General features: G+C 39.8%; 1 protein-coding gene across 2 annotated transcripts in view; it reads right to left on the bottom strand.

Annotated features, from left to right (window-relative positions):
* The window catches only part of SLC2A9 (solute carrier family 2 member 9), a 180,547-nt gene that overhangs the window by 87,421 nt on the left and 69,768 nt on the right, over positions 1 to 23,358 (bottom strand). The window contains exons 7-8 of one of the 2 annotated variants that reach the window (XM_050947775.1): positions 16,358 to 16,533; positions 7,956 to 8,066 (exon numbers count right to left, since the gene is read on the bottom strand). In XM_050947775.1, coding sequence (XP_050803732.1) covers positions 7,956 to 8,066; positions 16,358 to 16,533 — 287 coding nt within the window. The remainder of the gene's footprint in view (positions 1 to 7,955; positions 8,067 to 16,357; positions 16,534 to 23,358) is intronic. The other variant, XM_050947776.1, reaches the window with a different exon arrangement.

Below are 23,358 nucleotides of genomic sequence, written 5' to 3'. Positions count from 1 at the left end.
AAATGATAACTAGCTCAAAAGTTAATTAGCAAAACCCACATAGATGTTTGAGTTACTCTGTGTGAAAAATGTTTCTACCAGTTTTAAAGTATTTATGGTTCTGCATTCACCATTTATCCATATTGGGAACATTTCTCAAACCAGTAAAAACTGGTAGAAATCTTTTTGTACCTTAAACCACTGTATATGGCATAAAAGGAAATTCTACATGTGTCCACCTATGATTACAGAAAAACTGCAATGGCTTTCTACTATACTGGATTGTGCTACCTGCCAAACAGTACAAAAGATAGCACTTCACTGTGAGATGAGCACACACACTGGAAGGAGGAGTTGTGGCGGTTCCTGTGATTAACATAACTCTGAAATTCTTGGCTTCTGTGCAATTAATACTGCAACCTTAAAATTCCAGTGCTGTAACTTTCTTCAGGTAGCAATACAACTTCATATAACACCAGTCAATAAGGGAACTATATTCTGTATCAACAGATCACACACAACTAGCTCCTGACTGACAATTCCTTTGAATAAATACAGTTAAAAAGCAACTGCCAATCACTTCCACTTGAGTCAGCTACAGAGACTGGCGTTAACATAATGAAATCAGAGCATATTCAAAAATTCTGACCGTGTTTATGTGGTGAAATTGATTATATAAGGAAGTGGAATTGCTAACAGGTCCCAATTCTGTAGTTCTTATGGTAGGTTCCTGAATACTTCATTTCAAATTTTCCCCAACTCCCAAGCTTTATTAAGAAAACTCCAAATTTTACCCTCTTAATATCTTAAGACCTGCTATTAAATATGCTCCACTACTTTTCAATATTAAAATGATTATTTATATTCCTTTTTTCTCCTGACATGCTTCTGATTAATACTGTCCTGAATAAGAGCTTCTCTTTAGATTCAGACTTATGTGACTAATGTGACCTGCCAGTTGTGTGCTATTTCCATCTTAAACAGTAGGATTAAGTAGATAATTAAATCTACATCACTCTCATGTCTATTCATCATTCAGGGTACAGTCACTTGTGTCTAAGAAAAGAGTAATAGACAAACCAGAGAGTGGATTTATAGTTTTACTTATAGCTCCTTTATTCACAGCACAGTCATTTCTCCTACAGCATGAACCATCCTGTTGCAAAAAGAAACAAAGAATCAGGCCGCTTTTATTTAGGTACCTAAATATGGATTTAGATGGTTAGCCTGAGGCACCCAGTTTGGGCACATCACACTTTAATAAATACATGTCCTGCTTGGCTCTTGCATCAGCTTGGGTGGGTATGTTCTTATGCCCTCAAACGACTACTTGTTGAACATTTCCTTCATTCAGCACCCTATAGGGGGCTGTTAGCAATTGATGGCATTAGTCTATAGATTCAGTCTGATCAGTCAAAAGATCCTCAGCAGAGGAACAGCTCCTGAAGGAGGTCCATTGGATTCCCCTTGTTGGATATCTTTTAAGCATGCTGAAGTCCCCATCTGTTTCAGTTGGTCTATCTCTGACTTTCTAACCTGGTATACAAGAGCTATTGGAACAAGACTCCGGAGACCTGAATTCTATTCCTTGCTTTCATATTGACTGACCGTATGACCTGGGGGAAGTTGTTTAACCTCTCTTTGCCCAGTTTCACCATCTGAGAAACTGGAATAATGCTGCTTCTCTCCTGTGAGATCCGCAGATGAAAAACACTGCATAAGAGCTAAATATTATTATAGTACTCCCTCCTCTCATCCCATTAACCCATGGTTTTGGCAAGTAACCCCTTTTGGTGATGAGGTGGTTGCAGGAAATGCTGGGTTTTGCCTTGTACCAGATTACTTTCTTAGGTTCTGTCTACACTGCACCTTACAATGGTGTAACTGTGCTGCTGCAGCTGCGCCATTGTAAGGTGTGCTGTGTGGTTGCACTTTACCGCAGAAGAGAGCTCTCCCGGCAACAAAATAAAACCACCTCCAGCGAGAAGCGGTAGCTTTGTTGCCAGGAGCACACTCCTACCAATGAAGCACTGTCCACACCAGCACTTTTTGCTGCTAAAACTTTTGTTATTCAGGGGGGTGAGTGACAAAAGTTTTAGCGATGAAAGTGTCAGTGTAGACATAGCCTTAGTTAAACTAGAATTTGAAATGGCTGGTTCTTTCTGGTAGATTTCAGTGCTTGGCGCTTTGGTTTTTAATGAATAGTGTTTGGATGCTTCGTGATAGGTGACCAATATATGGACTGAAAATAAATGAACATGCCTCTCACAAGAATTTTTCACATAATCTGAGAAATAATAAATATTTCTTTAAAACATATACATTATCAATATTAATTTGTAGTAATATCCAAGCACAGCATGTCATGTCTTGGGTTACAACTTAGCATTCAAGTTTATGAGGCATGATCTGAGACACTATACAGCACAGCACTGAAGCATGTTAAGTTCAAACACAAGAAGCAGGAGGGCAGCAAATGTGGCAAGGCAAAGAATGAAGCACTGGGACACTTCAGAGAAATAAAACAAAGTTGCAGCAGTTGTATTTCCAACTCTCATTATCAAAAGGGAAAAAAAGACCGGTCTTCTGAGCCTTAATGGTGGTGGTGGTGCATAGACACAACACAAGCCACCACTGCCAGCCAACACCACCATCAGACATCTCTCTTGTCCCCTTTGCCAGAAGACCATTACGTCATCACTCCAATATTAGTTGTTTATAAATACTGGTTTATAAAAAGTGACGTAACAGTCCAGATTACCCTTATTCACACTGAGTAGTATCTTAAGCCAGAAATAGTCACATTGACCTCAATATACATGTGGATTAAGGTACTACTCAAGGTGCATTAGGTGATCAGAATTTGGCCCTACATTATTGAGTCCAGATTCCCCATGTAGTAAAAGACAACCACTACATACACATACACATAGAAGAATGTCTAATGCTCTTAAAAAGTTCCTGGGACGGCAGCTATTTTCCACTACTATAGCATTGCTAGATTTTACATTTGTATGTGGTGTGATACTAGTCTAAGGGTACGTCTTCACTACCCGCCGTATCGGCAGGTAGCAATCGATTGCTCGGGGATCGATATATCACGCTTATATCGATTCCGTAACTCCACCAACCCGAACGGAGTTGTGGAATCGACAGGGGGAGCCATGGACATCGATCCCACGCCATGAGGATGGTGAGTAATTCGATCTTAGATACTTCGACTTCAGCTACGTTATTCACGTAGCTGAAGTTGCGTATCTAAGATCGATTTTCCTCCGTAGTGTAGACCAGCCCTAAGTATCTTTCAGCTCACAAATTTGCTTCATAAGGATCACAGACAGTTACACTGAAAACTGCAAAATGAGGATGAGCTCATGAATACAGATTAATTAGTGAATCATTCTTTGTGACCAGAAGAATACAGTGCTTTACGCACTAAATAAATCATTGAGTATTCTTTGGCTACCACTTACCACACATATTTGGGAGAGCTTTCATAGTATTAAGCGAAACACATTAAGTGTTTAATCATCTAAAAATGCATGCTATTGAAATGTTATGTGGTCTAAACAAATTAGCATGGCAGCCAATTTAGAAAAGCAAATGTCTGCTTGCACGGGCAATTATTTATAGCTGGATAAAATTATAGATGATGTTCTGCATAAACATTGCTCTTGGATAAAATTAACAGTTTTTTGTTTCATGGTTAATTTTATTAAGGGGAAAATGCTGTTTTAAACGGTTGTAAATCTCTTCACAAGCACTCTAAGGGGAAAAAAGCAATAGAGAACATTTTGTAGGGAACTGCTGTAAATTTTTAAAAAGCAGTAATACTGGCAAAGGATATTTTCTCATTACAGTCTGTATTTATTAGTAAATAATAATAATTGTAAAAGAGCTACTTAGATTTTACAGTATCTTTCATTCCACAGGATTCCAAAGTGCTTCACAAACAAACTAAATTCAGCTGGACCATTCATGCAAATGAAGTTACTAATGTGAGCATGCATTGCACAATTGGATCTTTGAATTGCTAGATAATTAATAGTTCATCAAGTGAAGACTCCCTACCCGACTGAAAATGTAAGGGACATTTAGACAGGGAGAACATGGCAACCAGAGTTTGGATGCGACCTGAAGCTTTAGGTATCACCCCTGCTACTTTATTAAAAGTACCATGGGATAATTAATGAGCACACATGGCTAAAACCACTGTTTTTCTACATATCTTAAAATAAATAAATACATATAAAAAAAGTAACTTCAGCAGCATGGTCCTCCATAGCACTGAACTAGGACACTGGTTCAGTAACGGCTTAGAATGAAGAGTGTCATCTACTATATTGAATCACTGAGACCACTTCCTGCAGTATTTAAATTTCCTTTGGTCTTTCATTCAAATACTGACCCAGCATGTGCCCCCTGAACTGGTGGGATCATAAGTGCTGGAGCACAAAGTGGTATGGCTGCAAATGTTTCATGAATCACACTAGACAGGAGTTTCAATCTGGGCATGCACCTAGGAACAGTGGTATTTGCAGCAATATTTGCATTTCAATTTTCAAGTTCTTGTTTCTTTATGTCACCACTGGGATTTCTACTCTATAGAAAGAGTGACAGGGATATAATTAAAGCTTGCTAATAGCAAGCAAGCAAATAGATTAATAATGGCTATGTATTAATGAGATACTTTTTGTAAAGTGCTTTGGAGAGACAGTGCTATAAAGGGGCAAATTAATATTATAATTAAGGCTACAATTTTGTCCCAGAGGTTGCGGAAGTCATGAAATCTGTGACTTACAAAGATCTCCATGACTTCAGCCCTGCGATTGGGAGCTGCAGTGTCCTGCCGCCTCCCGCAGCAGCAGAAAGCTGTGAGATACTCCCGCCACCTGAGACAGCAGGCCCCCAAGCTGCCAGCAGCCCTGGACAGCGGGGGTATCCCACAGATCCCCACCGCCACAGGCAGGGCAGGTACCTCGCAGCTCCTGGCTAATGCAGGGGGCAGGAGGATCCTGGCAGCTCCCCGCAGCAGGGGGACCCTGCAGCTCCTCACTGCGGCACCGGGACCCCGCAGCCCCTGGCCTCCACGGGGGGGGGCAAAGGGCACCTGCCACCCCTGGCCACCACAGCAGGGCAGGGGGACCCCGGAGTACCCAGCCATCTTGGAGTGGGGCAGGGGGAACCCCACTGCAGTGGTTGCAGCAGGGGGATTCCCGCAGCTCCCGACTACTGGGGAGGTGGAGAGGGGGAAGAGGGACACTGCAGCTCCCCTCTGCCACAGGGGTGGGGAGGAGGAGGAGCAGGGGGACCCTGGATCTATGAGCCCCTATAGATGGTGGGGGCCCCAGAGCTCCTAGCCACCCACAGCTGCCCAGTCCCTTCCCATTTTATCATGGATATTTTTTAGCAAAAGTCAGGAACAGGTCATGGGCTTCTGTGAATTTTTCTTTATTGCCCATGACCTGTCCACGACTTTTACTAAAATATCCATGACAAAATATTAGCCTTAATTATAATTATTGTATATTTGTTTTTCCTCAAGGATCACATCAGCTAGTGTTTCTGGGCTATTATTCCCAGAAGATAAGTTAAAGGGACACTTTCTATTTGAATTTTCTGTTACCGTATTAAGGTTATATTGAGAATTGAATGTTTTTTAAATTCTTTATCACAAATATGTATTATGGTTTTTCTTCTCTCCTGTCTGTTGGGTAGACCCAAAGAACTACTACCAAACGCTCTGCTGTCTTTGTACACAACAGCGTGCTGCCTCTATAACATACTGCCTAACTGCATCATGGACCCTCTAATGGCTAGTCCACAAAGATGATAAAAGTCTACCCTTGCTATCTCAATAATGGTGGTAATTCATTAGGTCACTTGGTAGGGACTTGTGCATTGGTCCTAGGTTCTATTCCTGATGATGACCTGGTTTCAGTTTCAGCTTTGTTGCTACTTGTAAACACCCTATTGCAGATTCCTTGGGAAGAAAGTGCTTATGAACTCCCACCCAGAGCAATGCAAGAGAGCAATGAAGTTTGCCATCAACAAAGAAATTGACCATACATAAAATGCTGGCAAATGCACAAACAAACTAGGAGAAAAAGAGAAGAAAAGAAAAACATACCCCCTTCAATCTCTTCAAACTATATTAGTCTTAGGAGTTACTTGTAACAAGAGAAGGTATAACATTTTCAAATGACAATGTAAAATTCAAGTTGCTGTCCCTTGGAATAGAACAATAGATGTGCCTGAGGATTCTTGAAATAAAATTAAGGCTATAAAGCAATGTTTCAGTGTATCTGAAAAGAGCATGTTTGAACAGTTAGAGATTTCCATACATCAGTATTTCCAGAGGCGCAGCAAGCAGACTGAATATAAAAGAAGGGAATTAAAAATAACCTTGTGGGCATGAGAAACTTACTGAAGAAATCACAGATATAAGGAACTAACTTAGACATATCCATTTTCTGTTAGATATAACAATGTATTCTGAACATGCCCTATAAATTAGCAGTATGCAACCCACTGAAAAGACAACAAACCCTATTTATACAATGGCTTTTACGCCATGGAACCTTCTCCATGTAATTTTCAGTGCCAGAAAACAAAAATCAGCATCCTCCCCGTACAAAAATATCTGCCAAATCACTTTTCTGTGTTTATCTTACAGAAATATTAAAATAATGTCCCATTTATTTAAAAGTGTGGCTATGTATCTAAACTGAGATTGTCACAAATCGAAAAATAGATATGTGGAAAGATACAAAGATCAGGAGAAGGCCTTTGTGACATTTGAGATCTCCTTATGTCCCATACAATATGAAAATAATGTTGATAGCTTGGTTTAGTATAACATTTAAGAGGCCACAATGCACTTGTTATCCTACTAGAATGGATTTTTTTCCAAGATTGTTTCTCTGACATTTAAAAATGTTTTAAATTCCAACATGATTATGCAATATTGATGGTATTAGAATATATGCAGATAAAGCTTTAATTAAGATGTATGAAATTTACCTATGTAGTCAATCTGTTGGTCTGTAATGTCACATTCCAAAAACATTTAAAATTTTAAATTATAATAGTGCAAACAAAAATACGCTTGGACCAACAGTGAACAGTTTATTCAACTACTGAAAGTACCTTCAGTTTTATTTTGTCACAATAGCGTATCATGTTGTTTAATCAAGTTTGCTATGGGGGTGGCAAAGGGCGGAAACTGTATGTAGCTACTATTTCTCCATCAAAAGCTTTATGGGGATTTTTAGCATTTGAATTCAGTACACACTCACGGCATATTATAGATTCTGGTGCTAAAGAGCTTTGTATTTGCTACCAGTGAAGGGGCTAGAAGTGAGATCATGGAACTTTGGATCCTCCACATCATCATCACTGTGGTTGTTTTGCTTATCTTTCCCATCACTGTTTAAAATGACAGGCTGGTGAACAAACAAACATTTGCATGTACACCATGAAGGTGAAAAATTTTGCTTGATACTCATTAATCACTATGGAATAATTGTCATAGCACCACTTTTTGACTGCTAATGAAAGAAGTTACAGTTTCTGAAGTCCAAAATGACTTACTTTTTCTACCTAGACCAACTCTGAGTTGGGATCTTGAGGATGAACTTCTGCACGCTTTTCTTTCTGCTCATTTACATGAGCAGTCTCACAGCTCACTATCTGGATAAACTGGTATACTAAAGCAGTTGCTATGCACTTTAAATGTCATTCTGGGATTTATACACCCTACACAGTCAAGGAAAGTAGGTCTAGAATTGGACTCAGCTATGGTATTTTCAAGATGTTGAACTTAATCATCAATATATGGTTGCTGATAAAGTATTTGACCATGAATAAAGAAATAATAAATCAGTAACATTTATTTATTTCAACATTAAATAAGTAATGCTAAGGGGGTTATTTATCATCAAATGTACACATCTCCAATTTATCATTCAACTTACGGAAGAAACAGCAGACAAAATCTCAACAGTGCTGGTGCTCAAGGTAACATAAGGGATCAGTTTATGACTTATCCCAGCTTCACTGAAGATGCTGTTTGTGTAGTACCAGATCTATATAAAAAACCGAAATAAATGCTTCATTAGCTGTCATGGTCTGAAAAAGGGACTTTAGCATATAAATTGAAGACTTAAAAAAAGCCAAATAATATTGCATGACGAGCTGCCTGAGAGAGTGTTAAAGTGACTATAAATCTTAAATTGGGGCACATGATGGATGTATAATTTTTTTCTTTCTTCACTCACAAATCAAGAACTTTGAGCAAAAAACAGATAAAACCTAAAAGGCAAATTATAAAAGCTGAAATATAATATTGGGTCTAATCCTGTACTTCTTTTTAGGCCTTGTGGGGTCCCCTGTAATATTTACACCTGTGCATAACAGACTGAAAAGGGGGAGTAAAATACAACCAAGTCAGAAAACTAGTATCTTCCACCCACTCGGCACAAGTGCAAATGGCTACACAGTACAGAATACCTAGGGCCCAGCCCAGCAAGGTACTGATGTCATGGCTGCCATCTTGGCCAACACATTGCACGCTGAACTGGGGGACCCCCAGAGCTAAAAGCCTGAGCTACTACAGCTTGAGATAAAGAGCCTGGCCCCTCTAGTTTGGGGCTGTATCAACTCATCTCCCCTATGGAATGGGGGGGGGACTTTAACACATATTCACCAATGGGTTGCACTGAGTTACCACAACTGTTAGTCAATCAAGGGCATTCAGTATCTTGATGAATATGGCCCTTGGCAAGTAAATGATAGCACAGAAAAACAGCACATTCTAAAACCTCTACAGGCCAGTAGATCTTTGGGAAGGGCTGGATGTAGCTGATTTGTATTTTCTACAGTTAATAAAGACTGCTTTCTACCTAGACTGCTGTACACCACGTAACATGCTTGTGCTTTAAAATAACGTGTCTGGCCAATACTAAAGCATCAGCTACAGTTCAGAGAAATGAAAACTGTAAACTGTGTAACATTTATTTGAAATCTGAGATTCTAGGACAGAAGGAAAAGGGACAAAGAAAATCAGATGCCAAAACATGCGATGTGATTAGCGGTTCTACTGTAAATCAGAAACAATTGGCAGACAGAGAGAGGGGATATCTTTGATTACCAGGGAAGGAGAAAAATAACTGATTGCTAGAAGGATGTGAAGTCTCTAAAATAAAGCCTGTCACCTGCCATATTGAAAATGAAAGCCATACACAACATCTTGGCACTAAAAAAACAAAATTTTGTCCACTCAGGTTCACTGAATTCGTGTTAATATTTTTTCCATATACTGCACATATATAAAACCAAGAGGTTAGACAGTGCTAAAGAAAAAGTTTAGTGGAGAATGTAACTGTTCTGATTGCAAGAAGGAACCCACTGCTTTGCCCACATGTTATACATATGCTACATGTGGTGTTTTGATCAGAAAACTCAGTTATTCCTCTGAACCACTGTTTGTCCCAGACTGAAGGAGAATCCAACACAAGCTGTGTGAAATGAATAAAAAGAGGGACAAAGTTAAAGGAACTAGGTCAATTTATACCATCTCAGAATCCGTCTCAAGAATGTTATCCCCATAGCTGGCATAACTTCCACCAGAATAGTAAGAGCAACAACACAGAAGAGCAGTATATCACTGCGCTGGCAGTAATTTGTATTTGTGCAATATGTATAAATGGCTACATTGAAGTTAAATGGACACAAATCAGACGTCACGAATTATAACATTCAAAAACCAGTTGGAGAACACTTCAATCTCCTTGGCCACTCGATTACAGACCTAAAAATTGCAATATTACAACAAAAAAACTTCAAAAACAGACACTAACGAGAGACTGCTGAATTGGAATTAATTTGCAAATTGGACACCATTAAATTAGGCTTGAATAAAGACTGGGAGTGGATGGGCCATTACACAAAGTAAAACTATTTCCCCATGCTTATTCCACCACCCCCCTTACAGTTCCTCACATCTTCTTGTCAATTGCTGGAAATGGACCATTTTAATTACCACTACAAACAGTTCTTTTTCTCTCCTGCTGATAATAGCTTAACTGATCACTCTCCTTATAGTGTGCATGGTAACACCCATTGTTTCATGTTCTGTGTGTGTGTGTGTGTGTGTGTGTGTGTGTGTGTGTGTGTGTGTGTGTGTATATATCTTCCTACTGTATTTTCCATTGCATGCAACCGATAAAGTGGGCTGTAGCCCACGAAAGCTTCTGCTCAAACAAGTTTGTTAGTCTCTAAGGTGCCACAAGTACTCCTGTTCTTTTTGTGGATATAGACTAACACAGCTGCTACCCTGAAACCGTACACTGAAGTTGTTTATCGAATCTGTGAGAGTGCTTTGGACCTACAAAGCCAATGAAAGGAAACAAACCCAAAAATCTTCTCTCAACTCCCTTTTTAAAAATTGTTACCTTGCACGCTGTGTAATCCCATGGCATTCAATAGAGGAAAGAAGGTGGCACATAATTTGACTCATATTTAAACACAAAGCAGAGAATTCATATTTTTCATTTTGCTCTCAAAATTAATGCTACAATATTTAAGTGTTGTGAAAAAAATATATGCAAGAAAATCGAAATCTTGAGATTTAGGGATTTCGGATTTCACATTTCACTTCAATTTTGCAAAATGGGTCTGAATTCAAGAAAAAAAAATCTATGGAATTGAAAGGTTTTCCCATCAACAATATCAAAAGTGTATAGATGTTGAAACACAAAAAAGGAAGCAAGAAAGGTTTCAGATGCCGCTCGAACAGGGACTTCCAAATCTCAAAAATACTTGCGAACCAAAACACTGATCTCAATATATTTTGGTTTGGGTCAACTGAAATGTTTAATTTTGATAATTGAGAAACATTGTTTCGATTTTGACATTTGTAACTTTTTTTGGCTAATTAGCTAAATTTAAAAATGAAGTTGTTTTGAATCAGAAAACCGTTATGAAATTGTCAAAAATGAAACATTCTGACAGTTGCAAAAATTTTTCGAGATGGAAAATTTGTTAAAACCAAGCCTTGTTTCGTGAACAGTTTCAGTGTTGAAGAACTGGCATTTTTTAACAAAAAAATCATTTAGTCAAAAAATTCCCAACCAACTTTATTGAGAACAAGCATTTCTGATCATCTCCCGCAGAAATATCACATTCATGCAATTCACTATAACATGGAGCCTATGCCCCTGATGGGGCCCTTGGCTTCCTGGACAGAGCCTAAATTTGCATCTGGGCATGCTGCATGGCCCAGTTATTTTCTTAGGCATCTGGGGAGTGGGTGGATTGAGGCAGATGAGGCAGCTGGAGAGGAAGTTTATTTGGAGGGAGAGCTTTAATATTGGGCATGTGCTTTATCCTCTTGATCACATGCCCTTGTTTTATAAAAAGTGCACAGAGTTTTCGGGCTTGACTCTGAAAACTGCTGAACCCCTCAAGCACCCGAGTAATCCCATGGAAATCAATGGGACTTAATGTACAGGTTTAAATGCTTTGTTGGATGAGCAACATGAATGGCATGTAACTGATGCAGTTGCAAGCATAACTAACTCTTCTGCATGCCTTTGCAGAACCTCAAACAATAGTTCTAAGAGGTGTGACCTGACCCATTCGGCTCAATGGAGACTCAGATGCCCAATGATAAGGGGCTGACATGTGAAAGTATTAGCTACTTCACTGTTCAGCAAAGCATGTAAGAAAGGAGAGGAATGATCATATCATGAAGACAACCTACTGTGACTGACAGCTTGTTTTGGCGCTTGGGACAGACGGACAATCCTCCCACTCCAAACAAGAAGATGCCAGCAGACAACCACAGCCCCTTCAAGGGGAAGCTAAGCTTTAAAAGTCCAGTGGGGCATATGAGCTTCACTGAGGGGAAGCTAAGCCTAGTAAGTCCACCAAAGCACATGGGTCTTAATGGATCCTAGTGAGGAGGGTGTCTGAACCCAAGCACCCTAGAGAGTGACACACCACATTCTGATTTAGTGCCTGGGGTGGGTGGAGCTTGGAAGAGTATTACCAGCTTTTTCTCCCAAGTCTGACTCATGGACAATATGATTTTATTAAAAAATGGTTCAGCTCAACTAGACATGGCAGAAACAAAGAGCAAAAGGAGCATTCATGTCCCTGGGCAATTCAGACACTAAGGAATAAATATTTGAGAGAAGAATAACCAATGCCAATGATTTATTTTAGTAATCTGGATAAAATGTTCCAGCATCTTTGACAATAAACATAATTTACAGACTAAAGTTACTCTGCCCTCTGTTAAACTATCTTGTTGATTCTCCATCAGAAACTTTTATCCCTCAAAATTCTATCTTAAGCTTGCGCATGGTGTATGTTAAGCAGTCGGAAATGAATTATATTACCTAGGAAGCGAGAGGGAAAAGGAACAGATCAAATTCACCAATGATGAGAAATTATATTCACTTAATTTAGTTTTATGTGTACGTTAAGGCTGAGATACTTTATTATTAATTTATATTTTGAAGCTAATTCCTTGTCCATGGTATATAGATTTATCATATATAACTTTTTATTGAACGAGTAGAAACTAATACAGCTTTCTTTTGAATATTGTGATTGATTGTTTAATGTTTCACCATAATTACATCTAGTAGTATGATCATCAATGCCTTCATTGTAGTTTCTGGTGCATCTAGAAAATAATGTACTTGCTGGAATTAAATGGTGGGAATTTTTATTACAAGATACAGCCTTAGAAGGGAATAATTGCTAGATATACTCCTCAAGATACCAGCTGGACAATTACAGAAGGCAGCCACTTGGTAATTTCCCCTGGGAATGATCTGAAGCTCTTGGATAAATGTGGAAGGATCAGTCCAATCTTTTTTCTGTGACAACCATCTGGACAAGACATATGGCAAGCCCTGCCTGGCTAGTAGGCCACCACAGGCCAACTGGATCTTAGAGTTTAATATTATGAAGGATTTTCATACTGGAAATTACTCTCAGATGAAATCAGAAAAAACGTTAAACCACTTAAAATATTGTGTCTGTGTGAGAATGGATTTATTGCGTGCTTGCAACTGAGCAGGCAAAATACTTGCTCATGGGCCAAATCCTGATTGCCACATAGTCCCACTGAAACCAATGGGATTCCTATGGAAGCTATGTCAAGCCTGTAAGAATAATGGTTGCCTGGTTGAGAAATAAAAGGTTATACTTATTTTAATTTTAATTCTCTCTCAAAATTAAAATAACACTATCTCAAGAAACCTGCACCAGGAGAGGGTGGGTGCCTGCATGTGCACAGTCTTATTTTCCTGCCAAAAGGACAGTCGCATCTTTCTCTCTCAGTCCCATTATCCCAACTGGGGGCCTAATCTGAAATCAATTGGAATTATTTGCATGGGCTTCAGTAGGGTTTGGATCAGGACCAATCTGAAAAAACAGTATACACCATGCAAGACATTATATACTTGCACCGTTCTACTTTTAGATCCTATAAAGGAGGAGAACCTGCTCGCTCTTTGTGCCCTCCTATAGTATGAATAATCTACAGAGTCCAGTAGACATTAAAATGCCAATTTCCACTAGATAGCGGGATTCCAACATATGCCTAGGTGTGAGGACACTTTCTGTGTAGCAATAGATTTTTTAGAAATGCTCAGTATTCCCCAAACTAAGTCTCTGATTATGTTTTCAAGATTGTAGTGGTTGTTTATACTGGTGAAGAATTAAAAACTAAGGAATGCACATGCACAAGAAGTAAGGTCCTGATTTAGCAATGTATTTAAGCATGTTCCTAACTTTAAGTACTCAATGGAAGTATTCATCCACTTAAATTTAGGACTGTGTTTAAATTCCCACAAAGAGTAATGAACATACTGGATAAGTTACTGTGAAATATGATTCATGCAAATAGTGTAATTAAGTTTAAAAAACTCTTTGGACAAAATTTTGTCATTGAACACGTGCATGATTTCCATTTACCTCAATGGGAATCCAGTAAATATACCAGAGTGCTGAATTTGGCTATAATTTGATTTTTCAGGAAAAGAGTAGGGAGAGTTATAAAATGTACATCAACCAAAAAGCAACAGGCTTGTCCGGGTACCTTACCCTCTTTTTAGAATGTCTTAAGTTCTTAGTGGCATAACAAAGCAAGTGAAACAGTGATTCAGTATGTACTTTAGCCAATTTCTGTTACACAGCGTCTTTCTTGCAGGCATCTCAGAAGGTTTTACAATAATAATAATTTAACTAGAAAATCAGTTTCAAATTGTAATTCAAAACTCAATTTGTGTAACAAATTTTAACATAATTGGCAGGATTATATGGGAAAAAAACAAAGAAAAAAATAAGATAGAAGTACCCAATTCCTAGGACTACAGGGCACTGCCAATTGATACTTTTATATGGAGCTTGATTTCCAAATGTACCTGCGTAAAATGAATGTTGCACTAGTTTTGGAACATATACAATATATAGTTTTAAAAAAATTACACCCCACCAGGAAAGAGATAGTGTTTTGCTTTTAAAGCATGTCATATTTCATTGGAGCTGGGCAATTTTGGTCTTTCAAATATGCCAAAAGTCACAAATTTCTCCTTATATCCCTCAAAATATATCGATGGGTTTTTTAAAGCAATGCAAACACATAACTTTAGTAGTCTGTGTTACTTACTGTGGGTGTCATATATTTCACTTATAAGTTGAGTTGATAAATTGTAACAAAGAATGGGTGACAAGATAATTCCATTTCATCTCAAAATATCCACAAAGAACAAAAAAACCCTGTCATTAGTACTGAAATCTTGCAGTTAGAAGAAAACAATACCTACTGTGCTAGGTTTTTTCTAGTGTCCCCTAAACATTGAAGAAAATCTTTTAGACTTCTTACTCGTATGCGCTGAAAAGTTTTTCCATTACCTGGGTTACATTTCCAGTTCATTATTCTGCAATATGATCTTAGACAAATCACTTTAGGTAACATTTTCAAAAGTACCTAAGTGACTTTTAAGGTATGTCTACACTGCAGCAAGGAGTGAGCCTCCCAGCCTGGGTAGACAGACTTGCGCTACGAAGCTAAATATAACAATGTTGATGTTGCAGCACTAAGGGAGGCTTGGACAAGCCATTTATGCACAAGCCCATCCTGTCCCTTGAATCTTAGCTCAGGTGGCTATCCTGAGCCTATGCCAGGGCTGCAAAAGCCACACTGTTTTATTTTGCATCCTAGCGGGAGCCCCACTAATATGAGTCTGTTTATCTGGGCAGGTGCCTTGTTCCCAGCTGCAGTGCAGACACGCCCTTAAGGGCTCACTTTTGCAAACTGGGACTTTATGCTCCTAAGAGTGTGCGTCTCATTGAAAATGAAGGGGACACAGGTCTCTAAATGCCTAAGTCGCTTGTGAAAATGTTACCCACAAGAGACCCCAATTAGAGCTGGGCAAAAACTGATTTTTCAGTTCACTGGCAGTTAAAAAAAAATTGGGTCGGGTTGAACCAAATCCAAAAATTGTGAATGTGAATGACTGTGAACTGTCACTATGAAAGACAATGAATAGTCATGGCGGGAGGAGAGGAAGTGGAGAAAGAGTGAGAGAGAAAAAACTATGCACACACACAAGCACAGTGTTTAGGGTATGCACCTTGGCTGTGGGAGAGCCAAGTTCAAGTCTCTTTTCCAATGGCTATTTAATTATTTATTCAAAACAGCTCCAATCACAAAGACAGAGAGCCCAACAGTAGAATACCCCATAGCCTGGTGGTTAGAGGCCCCCTCCTGCAATGTAAGAGTCTCAAGCTCAAGCCCTTGTTCTACATCAGCAGAGGGAGGAATTGAACCATATCTCCAATCTACTAAATGAGTGCTCTAACCAATAGGCTAAAGGTTACAGGGAGGCTGCCAGTGATACTTATTTTTCAGATGAATTCACATCAAATTCACTAATAGTTTTGCGAAGACCAAAACTGCATTATTCAGTAAAATGTACAAAAACAGTTTGCCAGCTCTAACCCCGCTGTCAGTTGGGTCTTTGAAATCCTACTGCGACACAAATAATGAATAGCAGTCATAAGAACAAAAGAACAGCCATACTGGGTCAGACCAAAGGTCCATCTAGTCCAGTATCCTGTCTACCAACAGTGGCCAATACCAGGCACGCGAGAGGGAATGAACAGAACAGGTAATCACCAAGTGATCCATCCCTTGTCGCCCATTCCCAGCTTCTGGCAAACTGAGGTTAGGAACACCATCATGAGGAATAGCAGAGAAATGAAAAATTATGAAGACAGTCAAGTATGAGAACATATAAATACTGATTAACAAAAGGCATGACGCATTACAGGCCACATACTGAAAAGGAATACTTACAGCATTTAGCCCACATAGCTGGTAGCAGGCCATGGTGATGATTACAGTAATGATCTGCCAGCGCACAGAGCGGTTTCTCAGAAGTTGAAGGACAGACACTAATTTAACATTTCTCTGTGCTTCACTCTCTTCTAATTCATGAGAGACATCATCTTTCCCAAAGAAGGTCTGGAATGCTGCAAATGGACAATCGGAGACATTAGCAAGACACCTACTATGCTTTATTTTTAAAAACAGGTGAGCTTCGCAGAAGGTTGAATACATTTAAAAACACTCTGAATGTTTTTCACCTCTTTAGTGTCACTATTCTGCTCCCCCTTTATTGAGCATGGCCTAGCTCACCATCATCACTACAATGGGAATGCAATTTTGGGCCCCAGTCCGGCAAGCTGCTCAGCTTGCTCAACTTTAGCTGAAGGCAATGGCCATTGAGGCCATTCAGTATCTTGCAATATCGGTCACTTTCTTTTATTTTGTGTCTTTCATACAAATTCTATCCCAAAATACTTTACCAAGTCAAAACAATGCAAAAGACAATGGAGATGTAAACAGAAGGAAATTTTAACCAGGATTTCACAAGTGGTGCTGAACACCTCATTTGGCCCTGACTACCTGTGTAGTCAACCTGTTGAGCACCTGCTGATGACACTCAACATCAGAGTGGCAATTTTTGGTAGCATAGGCAAGGTTTTAGTCAGAAGATCAAAAGCAGAGGGAAAAACGACATTATCAATGCATAGGAAAGGGAGAAGTGGGACATTTTAAGATGTGATTTAAAAAGAAACAGTTATGGAGGCAAAGATATATAGGAAGAGATAATTAATTTCACCTGCATCTCCATAGATTTACAGAACGCTTGACTGTTAAAGCAGAAGACAGGGCCACTGTCTCAAGTAGTTAACCTTTTAAGGGACTAATCTTGCTCCCATCAAGTTCCAAATGATGGAACTTTAGTGACCTGAAAAGCCCATCTCTCCAGCTCTGTGATAGTGCTGCAATTTTGATCAGTGGAGGCACTAGAGGCAATTACCCCCCTGCTTTAACAGGGAAGAGTCAATGTCTGAACTACATGAACATTTATTTAAATTAAAATAAATAAGAGGTCATTTTATGTACAGCATATAAACATTCTTAGTTATGTACATTCTTCCTCCTCCCCTTCTCCCTGTTTATGTCACAAAACAATACAGATTCTTTACATTAAAGAAGAGAAAAAACTTAGGAGGAAGTCTGGAATTCAGACAGAACTATTTAACATTGATTGTAAAAGAGATCTATGTATCCAATGTATCTATGGTATCTCTATAGCACCTATCACCACAATATCCAGAACAAAGGAGAGATTTTCTAAAGCACTAAGCACTAGCCTAACTCAGTTCCATGAAGGTTAATGGGAGTTTTACCATGGACTTCGAAGAGAGCAGTATTAGGCCAAGCAAATGAGTGAAAATCCCACCTAACAAATGCAAATAGCAATGAGATCAAGAGACTTTGTTTCTAAAGATGAAATGGACTGAAAAGTAATGAGAAAAAGCAGAAAGGTGCAATTACTATAAACCAATAAAGAACAGACATTTGGGGTAGAAAAATTTTACCCTTCCTAAAGCAATAAACTTCAACTTCTTCTTTATGCAGACAGATTACAACCAAGGATTCAACTCCTTGGTGTATTAAATGGTTGGAAAGAATTACCTAAAGCTGTAAGTATTTTCCCAGTTCCCATATATAGAAAATTGGGAATCTAATTCAAACCACTTTCCTTATGTCCGTGTTTATATCTCATTAACATGCATCGGCCAAAAAAAACCAAATAAAAAAACCCCACCAAACCACTTTGGTGCAATAACATAATGGGTGAGATTTACTGCATTAACTTTTCACTGTGAACAATAAAAGCTTTCTACCGCATTCATGTGCAAAGCATTTCCAGAAGCATTAGCCACTTTTCAAAGAACCCTTAATTTTGAAGTAGTCCTATGGGTGTGCTATAAATTGCTGATATTTTTATTAAAATCTCCAAGAACATATCCTGAGGGTTGGCTTCATAACATGTATTTAAATGTTCGACACCTTGGAATTATTTCTGCTACAGAGAATCAATTGCATTATAAAGGCTCCTGTAACCAGGGTGTTCTGAACACTGTAAGAGGCAAGTCTCAAAAACAATTATTTACTCAGCCGGCCACTTAAAATTCCTCCTTTTAAGGAAATAATAGTAGTTATTATTATTTTATTAGGAAGAAAAGTGATAGTGTTGCTTTGATTTTACTGAGAAAGAAAAAAATGTACTTTTGGTTTATTCACATTATTCACAGCTTAGAAAAGTATTATCTACAGAGGCATAATGTGCACAGCCGCTCATTTAGACCACACAATGGACTTGGATATCTAATAAAGCCAGATACATTCAGTCATGACAATTGAAATGCCCACATTCCATTTAAGGTCTAAAATTCCTGGATTGTAGCATTAACTAGCAAAGAAATGGGCCATACTATGGAATTTCAATGTTATTAAGAATGTCACCCAAAGCAAACAAAACACCCATAATATCAATGTTCCAGGACCTGTGCTAACTATTAGTTCAGTTCTCAGTGGAATTAAAAAGGACCTAGCCAAAATCTTCAGAATTGTCTAGTGATTTTGGATGCCTCAATTTTTTTCATGCCCAACTTGAGATCTCTTAGGGTCTGTCTACACTGCAATTAAACACCAGCAGATGGCCCATGTCAGCTGATGTGGGTTTGTGGGTCATGAGCTGTGAGGCTGTAAAATTGTGGTGTAGACATTCTGGCTCAGGGTGGAGTCCGGGCTCTGGGACCTTCTCCTGTTGTGGGATCCCAGAGCCTGGAATCCAGCCCGAGCACAAACATCTACACTGCTATTTTATAGCCCCATGGCTAAGCCCCAGAAGCCTGAGTCAGCTGACATGGCCAAATCATGGGTCCTTAATTGAAGTGTAGATAGACCCTTTAAAGAGCCTAATTTTCAGGGGTGGTTGGTGATCACTTCCTGAATATATAGTATGTCAAGTTGGCCACTCAAAATGGAGGCAAACAAAAACAGTAGTCACTTTTGAAAATCTTGGGTCCTTAGCTTTAACCTATAGCAGTCTAACTGCTTTGAGAGCTGCATTCTCAAGAGACCTCATCTCTCATTGCTCCAGTCTATCATAACTGGTACCAAGAGAGGCATCCAAGCAGGAGTCCCCTTCATTTGGAAGAAAGGGGGCTGCTAGCAGAGCATTATCCCTAAAGGGCTTTTTCCTCTGCAACTCACAGTTTTCCCTTTGGTGCAACACAGACCAGATAATGTTTTTAAACTTCCAGCACACTGCTCAGATTCATCTATTTATGCAAGTCTTTTGAGCAGAGGTAGGTTAATAAACAAATCCTAAATGTTTTGTGGCTGTGGCCAAGCAGGTGTCCTTTTCTCATGGACAAATTACCGGCATTATTCATTGAATTATACTTTTTAAATGATGTACTTAATTCTTGCTTAAATTATTGTAATGCATGTAGAGCTTGATATAAGCTGTAAAACAAGAAGTAAATCTAGGTACAGTACATTTAATGATCTACCTACCTACCTATCTCCATATTATATCCTTTATTGTTAAGGATGCTAGTACTGAAGAACAACACATAAGGAAGGTAATAAGAAGTACAACATCAAAGAACTTGACATATTTTTAAAGCATCGTTTTATTTTTTTACTGGAGTAAACCAGGTCAGTGCACAATTTTCTTTATTTTTCCTGTTCTCAGAACCCTCAACATCCCTGTAGGGCATGCAGTCAAAATACAGGTGCAGTCAAGTAAAAAGGAAGCAATCTGTCCATTCTGCACAGGGGGTTTGATATATTTCTAAACAGAGGAGGAAGTCAAAAATTGTAAGTACAGAAAATGATTGATCGAGCACAAGGGAGAAAAAAAAAGTATCCATTTTCCTTTCCCTCCCTGCAGTTAAGAATAAAGATGTAATTGCCAACAGCAAAACTTCACAAATACTTGAAACACCAGTGAATACTAACAAACCACTACTTCCATGCATTAATGCAGAGTATAATGCACACTCCTACAACACTATATCCTTTCCAGCAGGTTTAACAAGATTTCATGTTACTCTTATCCTGAAACACTTATCCTGAAATTTCCTCTAACTCACCTCTTCCAATAATGTCAGAAATTTAATTTTATATGTTAATAATATTATTTGTTAGGATTTTTCAAATCTATTGACTAAGGAAGAATCAGCCTGGTGAAGTAGTAGAATGCTCAGATACTCGCATCATTTAAACTCAGCAAAGCACAAAGACAATAAACTGAAGGAAATAAATCCTGCACTGGCAGGGAGACGACCAGAGTGCAGTAATGGGGCTTTTCAGTCAGTTATGTCTAATTTTATTAACTTAATTTTTTAATTTGAGCTGTTGGAATTGAGTGCAATGGCAATTTTTGTCCTGGCAAAAAGGAATGATTTGTTTCACTTTTACCCCACCTGGAACACGTACTTTTCCATCTGTGGTTGGCTGACTTTTTATCTTTATGGGAAAGCTTTATTTTCATTTCTTTCCTGTTGTGCCATAATGACCATCTCTTAGACTTCTTCCCCCCACCCCCACCCCCGATCTTTCATCTCTCTCAGACAACCATGTGCCAGATACATTGCACTCAAATGCTAGTACCATAATGATTGGTAATAGGACATGGAAACTTTCAACTCTAAACAACTAGCTCAAATTCAAATGGTATAAGACTCACGTTTCAAAAAAGCTTCTAAATTTAGAAGAGCAGTGTCATAACCTATTCCCAGATTTGGACCTTAGCATCCAAAATATGGGGGTTAGCATGAAAACCTCCAAGCTTAGTTACCAGCTTGGACCTGGTAAAGCTGCCACCACCCAAAAAATTAGTGTTTTGGGGCACTCTGGTCCCCCCAAAAACCTTCCCTGGGGACCCCAAGACCCAAATTCCTTGAATCTCACAACAAAGGGGAATAAAGCATTTCCCTTCCCTTCTCCCTTCCAGGTGTTCCCTCCCTGGGTTCCTGGAGAGATACACAGAAGCAAGCTCCATGACTCTAAACAGAGGGATTCCACCCTCTCTATTTCCAGTCCTGGAAAACACAAGCACCGAGAGAGAGTCAAGCTCCCCACCGCCCCCCTCCTTCACCCAGAGGGAATGCAAAGTCAGGCTAGTAAATCTAACACACACAGATTTCCCCCTGACTTCTTCCTCCCACCAATTCCCTGGTGAGCTACAGACTCAATTCCCTGGAGTTCCCCACCAAAGAAAAACTCCAACAGGTCTTAAAAAGAAAGCTTTATATAAAAATAAAGAAAAAATACATAAAAATGGTCTCTCTGTATTAAGGTGACAAATACAAGGTCAATTGCTTAAAAGAAATATGAATAAACAGCTTTATTCAAAAAGAATACAATTCAAAACACTCCAGCAACTACATACATGTAAATACAAAAAAAAACATATAAACCACTGTCCTTTCTGTACTTACAACTGGGAAACAGAAGATTAGAAAGCAGGAGACAGAAATCCTCTCATAGCCAAGAGAGAGTACAGGCACAAGACAAAGAACAAAGAACTCAGATACAAACTTCCCTCCACCCAGATTTGAAAAAGTCTTGTTTCCTGGTTGGTCCTCTGGTCAGGTGTTTCAGGTTACTCCTTTCCAGGTAAAAGAACATTAACTCGTAGCTATCTGTTTATGACAAGCAGTTTTTAAGACTGCCCATTATCATCACTTTTCTTACTCACAAAAGTAATTTCCAGTAAGTTGATTGCTAAAACTCATTTCAACTATTAAATCATTTGCAATTAGGTGTTGGTAATGTTTCTTTCACGATGATAGATTTTCCTGCAACTCTGAAATCCTCCTTCAGTTTCCAAGCCACCTCCTTGGTTTCTGGATTAGCAATCAAGTCATTCTCTGAATATACATACTAAAAACATAGAATATCAGGGTTGGAAGGGACCTTGGGAGATCATCTAGTCCAAGCCCCTGCTCAAAGCAGGACCAATTCCCAGAGAGATTTTTGCCCCAAATGGTCCCTCAAGGATTGAACTCACAAGCCTGGGTTTAGCTGGCCAATGCTCAAACTGCTGAGCTATCCCCTGCATGACACAAGAGCTATTGCTATGCTATAAGCAATGGTCACTGGCACTAGATACAAGACAGGTTATTTTAAAGTCCAGATTCAGCACTGGCTTTTTAAAGAGCCTATTTTGTCGAATTTGTGACAGGTTTTATTCAGTATTTGTGTCTCAGAAGTCTTCCCCTGGTTCTTCTTTGATAAATGGAAGAGACCAATTCAATCCTCATTCTACTTGAGAAACCCCATTCCCACTGACATCAGTGGCAACATGATGGAGTATACAGGTCTTCGAGGCACAGCAGGGCCGCCCAGAGGATTCCGGGGGCCGGGGGCCTGGGGCCATCGGCGGCAGGCGGCTCCGGTGGACCTCCCGCAGGCGTGCCTGCGGAGGGTTCGCTGGTCCCGTGGCTCCGGTGGAGCATCCGCAGGCATGCCTGCGGGAGGTCTACCGGAGCCGCGGGACCGGCAAGCAGCAGGGCGCCCCCTGCGCGGCGAAATGTCTAGAGCTGGCCCTGTTTGACGGCGGGGGGCCCCCGCCGCGGGTCTTCGGGGCACTTCGGCAGTGGGTCCTGGAACAGAAGGGCCTCCTGCCGCCAAATTACCGCCGAAGACCGGGCTGCACTTCAGCGGCAGGTCCCGCTTCGGTGGTAATTCACTGGTGGGTTGTCCTTCCGCCCTGGAGCGGAAGGACCCCCCCGCCGGCAAAGACCGGGAGCGGAAGAAGCTCCAGGGCCCGGCCCCACAAGAGTTTTCCGGGCCCCCTGGAGCGAGTGAAGGACCCCGCTCCAGGGGCCCTGAAAAACTCGTGGGGGCCCCTGCGGAGCTCGGGGCCTGGGGCAAATTGCCCCTCTTGCCCCCCCCCGGGCGGCCCTGAAGCACAGTCTGGA

This window comes from Gopherus flavomarginatus, chromosome 3, assembly GCF_025201925.1.
Source record: "Gopherus flavomarginatus isolate rGopFla2 chromosome 3, rGopFla2.mat.asm, whole genome shotgun sequence".
NCBI lineage: Eukaryota > Metazoa > Chordata > Testudines > Testudinidae > Gopherus > Gopherus flavomarginatus.
This window is presented reverse-complemented; position numbering and strand designations above follow the sequence as displayed.